This window comes from Thunnus thynnus, chromosome 9 (genome assembly GCF_963924715.1).
Source record: "Thunnus thynnus chromosome 9, fThuThy2.1, whole genome shotgun sequence".
In the NCBI taxonomy this organism is placed as follows: Eukaryota; Metazoa; Chordata; class Actinopteri; order Scombriformes; family Scombridae; genus Thunnus; species Thunnus thynnus.
In genome coordinates this window covers 31,015,602-31,022,309 of record NC_089525.1, presented here as the reverse complement: position 1 = coordinate 31,022,309, position 6,708 = coordinate 31,015,602, and the positions used below count along the sequence as shown (strand labels likewise).

The 6,708-nt window shown below is 37.3% G+C and overlaps 1 protein-coding gene across 2 annotated transcripts; it reads right to left on the bottom strand.

Moving 5' to 3' along the window:
- Positions 1-2,089: 2,089 nt before the first annotated feature.
- Positions 2,090-6,466, bottom strand: atox1 (antioxidant 1 copper chaperone). 2 transcript variants are annotated; one of them, XM_067600038.1, is made up of 4 exons: positions 6,298-6,460; positions 5,211-5,286; positions 3,569-3,722; positions 2,090-3,197 (listed from the first exon to the last, which is right to left on the bottom strand). In XM_067600038.1, exons 1-3 carry the CDS (start codon positions 6,301-6,303, stop codon positions 3,598-3,600), a joined length of 207 nt encoding a protein of 68 aa, XP_067456139.1. In that variant the 5' UTR covers positions 6,304-6,460; the 3' UTR covers positions 2,090-3,197; positions 3,569-3,597. The 2 variants fall into 2 exon arrangements, with proteins under 2 accessions (XP_067456139.1, XP_067456140.1); XM_067600039.1 differs by lacking the exon at positions 2,090-3,197 and having other exon boundaries at positions 3,568-3,722; positions 6,298-6,466.
- Positions 6,467-6,708: the final 242 nt, after the last annotated feature.

The window sequence follows — 6,708 nt, the reverse complement described above, 5'->3', positions numbered from 1 at the left end:
TGCTTCTGATTCACATCACTATTTGGTTTTATGAGGATCACTGATAAGACAAACTAGTAAATATTTAATCCCCTTCCAACTGTGCCGACTACGCTGGGAAAAAAACTAACTGTCCTTGAGCTCTGCACAGAAAAAAAAAGAGTTACAACTTCAAGAAGAGACAAGCTTTATTTTTTAACAACGCTCAAGAAAGTGTGCACATCTTGATCACTGAGCGCCTCCCAGTGGTAGAAGCATCAAGTCATTATGCAACCTAAACACATTAAACAGGGAGGGTTCAGTGTGGGGCTCAAACAGTGACAGTTGTACCTTTTGGTTAGCAGAGACTCTCAAACCAACCAGCTGGACATAATATGGTAAAGAGATGAATACTGCAATAATGAGTTTATAGACAGAAGTATAATAGTATATCTGATTTAAGGGCAGCATTATATTGGGTAGTGTGTGTGTGCTGTGCAGCAGCAGATCTCAACAATGGAGCTGTATAGAAATGTAGTTTTTTCAGAGGAATAAATGAAAACAAAGACAAATTCTCAACACAATGTGCACTGAAATGAATCTGACAATTTCTTGATGAGGATCCATAAAGTATCACAATATTTTGCTTTCATTCACCCAAAATGATCAGCAGTATATCACCACTTGATCAGGTGTTTAACCCAGTTTTCATTGTTCAATTCACTTTTAAAACAGATGTTACAGGATTGCTTTTTTTTTATAACTTTTTTTTTTTTTTTGTTGTAAATTTTACAAAAATCAAGTTTCCTTCGATCAGGTAGGTAATACTCCTATGAAACGTTTTAACAAGTGATGGTGGTTTAGATATTCTTATCTGGACCAACATATGCCTGAACGTCTGGGAACAAACAGCTTTACTAGAACGCCTCACGAGGCTTCAACGGAAAGATTAGCATGTCAGATTTTTATGCATTCTCTCAGTCTACAACATTAATCTGTCCCTCACATTCAGTGATTGTTGACATTCCTGATTCTGTAATTGTCATTACACACACTATGAACTGTAATCAGCCCGGAGTCAAAGTGTGGTCTGACATACTTGTTGAAAAGGCCCAAGATCCCCCAAAGTGACAAGGTGACATTAGGACGTTGACTCAGCTTGTCAGGCTCAGCTCTACATCTTCAGACTTGGCTCAACTTTCACCCATATGAGCATGTTAATGTACCGAGAGTTGCATGTTAACAACTACTAAATCTTAATATGCAACATTTAGCATGTTATAAAATTTACTATGTGATCATTTGCATTTTAATGGGCTCACGTTGCTCATGCTAATGTTTAGGATGTCAGTGTGTAAGCTTGTTAGCATGCTAACATCATGATGTTAGCATATTAACATATTTATATGTTAACATTAATTCTATCACAGTGAAAATCATACCTACTGCTTCTTAAAACACAAACATGAAGACTAAAATGACTGAACAAAAAATAAAACCTTTTCTTGGGATGACACTGTCTGTAAAACTGCTGGTTGTGTCTATTTTACTTCTAATGCCACAAAGGCCCTAAAGCCCACATTTATTTTTTAATGTTCACCAGCAGGATGTTGGATGTTATTAATATATATCAACACTTGGGAGCTTGCAAATTACAGTCTGGACACTGTCTTTTCCCTCATAGCTGTTTTTTGTCCTGCACCTGTACCAAACAGGGGTTGGACGTGCACACTATGCACCTTTTTCACCAGCAGGATGTGCTCGCTGCTGCAAGAGTCTCTAAAGTGACTTAAGCGTAGTGAGTTAATTCAGTGTAACAGAGAGGCTACACTCTTTTGCACGGGGAAAAGGTGACTATTTATTGTCGCCACAGAATATACAACAGATAGTTTGTGTTGCACCATAATGTTAAGTTTATTAACTCTAAAGGAACAAGATATGTAAATCATTCAGAGAAACTTGTGTTCTCCTACAATGTACAATTTTAACTCCATTATCATTGTTTAATTCCCTTTTAAACTATTGTTGTTTTTAATAATTCTACAAAAATCAAGCTTGCTTTGATCAGAGGAGGTAATACTCCTATAAAATACCATCTAAATAAAGCAATAAAACAGTAAACTGTGACGTATTGAGTCAGAAGTGATTTTATTTCCTCTGGGTCTATACAGCATATCATGACAGAAAGGAGAAAGTGACTGTCTTTTCCCCAAAGTAACAAAAAAAAACAAAGTGAATTACTACAAAGGCTTTAAGAAAACAAAGATGTACATTAGTTCATCTCAACATGATTAATCTTGCCCTGTGGGGTTAGTCGATTATTGTAGTGTAAACTCTAAGGAAGCGAAGAGGAAGAAATTAATGTCCAGCATGTGGTCCCTGAAGGGAAGAGAGAAGGACGGTATTTCCCCCCCTTGGAGCAGATCTACAGGCGTATTCATACACGGAGCTTCTGAGGATGAATTTTAATGATGTCAAATCCAAACAAAAATATAATAATACTGAGTCAATAATTCAGGGAACGTCCTTAAAGAGCTTGTGTCCCATTTCTGAGGTTTTATGGTGGAAACTTATTATGACAGTATGTGACAATGGCGACCACGCTTATAATCAGGTTTCATGTCTTTTTGATTTTACAGCTGTCATTTATATTTAAAAACATTCATGGAAATACTGCTCAGTCCTGCTTCATCCCCTCCTGAATTAACGATGAGATAAATACACATGAATGCAAAATCCAAATAAAATGACAAAGATATGAGAAGGCTGTGATTTTCACAATTTAAAAACATCCTACTATTCAACAAATCATCATGCTGAATGGAGGCATGTTGGAGGAGAAACAACACCATCATAACTTAATCACATCTTCCTGTTTCACATGGAACAAAAACAAACAAATTAGAGATACAGCGCCGCATATAATTGAGGCATTTTTCACAGACAAAAAGTGCTAACATCGTAATCTTTGGGTTTGTTGTTATTCTCCAAAACATACTTCCTCATGGCCTCATGAATCCCACAACACTGATACAAGATCTGCATCCAAGAGGGGTTTTTTGTTGTGCGTGTGAGCGTTTAAGTAGACATGTAAGAGAGGAGGCGGTGGGGGGGTGGTAGTGGTAGTGGTAGTGGTGGTGGTGGTGGGGGTTCACTTAGGGTCCATCAGACTCTTCCAGACAGGTTAAGAACTCTAAATCCAGTATAAATCTTCAATTTGCATCAGCAGCGATTATTTCCTAAAGAAATGAAAGACAGAAAACACAAAAATGGAAAACATAAACCAACCCGTCCCATTTGCAAATTTATGACAGATTATTTGATAACAAAAATGCTTATTACTTGCAGGACTATTATGTGAACTTATATTACATTTACTGCTGCAGAGAGATCAATAAAGGGCAGTTTTTTTCCTTATTTTATTGTTATTTTTTAGATTTTTGTTTCAACGCATCTCCTTCCGACTTGAATCTGAATCAAGCAACAATGTTTCTAAAAGATAAGAGAGCTTATGGTGTCATACACATAAATCTGGAGGGAAATAAACATAAATCTCAACTGGGAAGAAAAAAAAAAAAAGGACTTTAACACTGTGTCACCATCGTGTCACCTGTTCTACACGAGCAGAAGCAGACTCCTTCATTTGGTGCCGTTGTACTTGACTTCCTTGCCGCATTTCTTCAGCGTCTCCATGAGAACGTCCACGTCTTTGTCGGACTCGATCCAAACCAGTTTCTTAGGCAGGTCGATCTCGAACTTCACATCTGAGAGACGGACGACAAAGAGGCGCTTTGTTTAATTCGAGGGAAAGATGGCACGGAGCCTCGCATGACTGCACATGAAATACGATGGATTGCAGAAGGACAAGATTCACCAGAAGGAAGTCTAATTTTTTGGTAAGAGGGAGTGTTATATCTGACTGCAGTGCTCTAATAATGTAAAACTTTCCACTTCATCGCTTAATAATTGTTTAAATTTACAAATAGATGACCTCTGACGGTTTAAGAGGATCTGAAGGAAGATGTTTCCTCACTGAGAATGTCAGCAGTCTGACTGTTGCGCTGCTAGAAAAGCAGAAGTGTCACTAAGGCACTCAACAGTTTAATGACTAAGCCAAATATAATTTAAAAAAAAAAAAAAAAGCCACAGCATCAGGTGACTTGTTGGCTGACTCAACATTCAGAGCCAAGAAGTCATGGGATGAGTGTGATGCAATCATCCTGTGAACACTTTTGAACTGTGCTTTCATTTGTTATGTGTGTTCTCTGTGACAAGACGGAGTGTTATTTATCTACAGCAATGACACACAGAGATGTCACTTCATATACACTCACCTGACACTTTATTAGGAACACCTGTGCGATCTAATGCAATCCAATACAACAGCTCTGCAGTAAATTCTACTTTTATAAAGCTTAATGGTGTATATTTTCAGGTTTGTTGACATTGGATCACATGCAAGAATATTTTATTGTATTTTTATCCTAAAATCTTATTCTTTCTGTGAGGTTTGCTCATAAAAGCGCTCCGAGTTGGATTCAGCAAACTACTCTTAACTGCCTGAACTTGTCATAAATCGCTCATTTCAGCCTGATGAATGCCGCCTGTTCATGAGGAGGTGCACGTTCATGAGATGGAGATCATTAGCATAATCCACGCCCCATAAAACTGCCATATAAGGCTCCGTGTTCTGCTCCAGTTGACAGTGAGTTTCATTTACAAAAAAAAAAAGTTCCCAAACTGATGAATGCCATCACTCGTACGTGCATCTGAAGAGCTGATCTGTTCATACGAGTGTTCCTAATAAAGTGCTCGGTGAGTGTTTGTATCTGTAGGTTTTAGGACAAGATAAAACAGAATAAATATATAAAAATGTGTGGTATAATTTCACTGCAGGTGTTACAGAGTGATGTTATGTAGCAGCTATTATGTAGTCAAACGGGAACACAAATCTCAGTTTAAGTGGATGGCTTGGCTGGTTGATATCCAGTAGTTTCATAAACAGACAAAACCTGGAAGCTGATATTAATATATTTATGTAATCCTAGTAGTCCTGTGGGTGTACCCTGCCTCCCACCTGCTGTGACCCTGCATAGAATAAACAGGCTAAAACACTGCTGGATGTAAATTAAACTTCACTGACTTGCATGCTGCTGGTAGTTTGATGCCAGGTCTAGTGCAGAGAGGACACTCATGACTTTAAAAACATCACATTTGTCAAATTGTGTAGTTTGATGGGGTGTCAGTCTCACCTCCTAGCTTGTTGAGCACTCTGGTGACAGCACCTGAGCATCCTTCACATGTCATCGCCACCTCAAACTCGTGCTTCTGTTAAGAGACAATCACGTCCTGTTATGTGACACCTACCTGACTCTGCGTTTTATGGGGATAATGATTCACTCATGTATCATACGTATCAATAAATTCATCACATCAACACTCAAGCTGTAACACTGACGTCATCAATAACTAAAGATCATATTCTGTGAAATCAGTCGTGGTTAGCTAGAACATGATTTGTGAATATCAGAAACAATGTCATGTGAAATTGATGGATGAATGAATTTGTTGTTGTTTTGTTGTGATTTTATACACTGTGACCTCCAAGGCAAACTTCCCACTGGGTCAACAAATTGTATAATATCTTATCTTAGATAGATAAAAGTACTTTATTAATCCCAAATGAAATTAAAGTGTTACAGCAGCCACTTGACATAAATCACAATACAAAATGAGGTAGTTAAAAGAAACATATGCAATTCAAATTATATACAATAACTAAATACACTAACTCAAATATAAAAATAATAAATAGAATAACTAAAAATAGAATAGAGACTAGATATATAACTAACTATAATATACTGAGTATACACAGGTGGATATTGCTCAGGTAGTAAGGTGCATGACTGTAGAATTGAGTTTACTTAATATTGATACCTGAATAATTTAAACAATGTGTATACATATATTAACAGTATATACAGATTATCAAACATGAATCTGAGATATAGAGATGTGATGAGTAATAAAATAATACCATACAGAGTCCAGGTGAGCAGACACAGTAGAGTCATGCTAAACCAAGTTCTTTCAGCTAACTTTAAGTGCTGTTGCCCGATCAAGTTAGTCGATTTTGCTGCTACATGGTCTCTTGCTTTTAGTTTTACATTAGAACTTTAAAATTAGCCAACTTATTTAACGTTACAGCAAGTTTTATAGCTAACTTAGCTTATCTTGGATATGCTACTTGTCAATGCGGAGACTGAATGCTATCTCAACTAGCGTTACGTGCTAAAGCTAGACTTTACAAGTAAAATATCGGTGGTAACAACTCACGGTCATTTTTGGAGTGATGTGGCGTAACCTGGTTGTAAGACCAGCTGTGGACTTTTGCCTCTGACTGACTTGCAAGTGTTGTAACTCCTGTGAAATCCTCCAGAAACGTCCACTACCTGGTTAGCTGCTAATTGTCAAGCTAGCTTTCACTATCAAAGTAAAATAGTTTCCGGTACGAACATCGCAATTAAATTTTTGTAGATGAACACGCGGTATGTAAATGTTGCGGCTGTTTTTGAATCAAGAATAACAAAACAAAAACTATACGTGTATATAACGCAGTGTGTGATAATTACAAACTCTCAAAAAGGAAATAAAGAATTTCATTGCCACTTGGTTTTGTTAACCCGCTTAACTTCCGGTTTTATTCTGGCGGCATTATGGCTAACTTGACTTTAGATATCCCAGAAG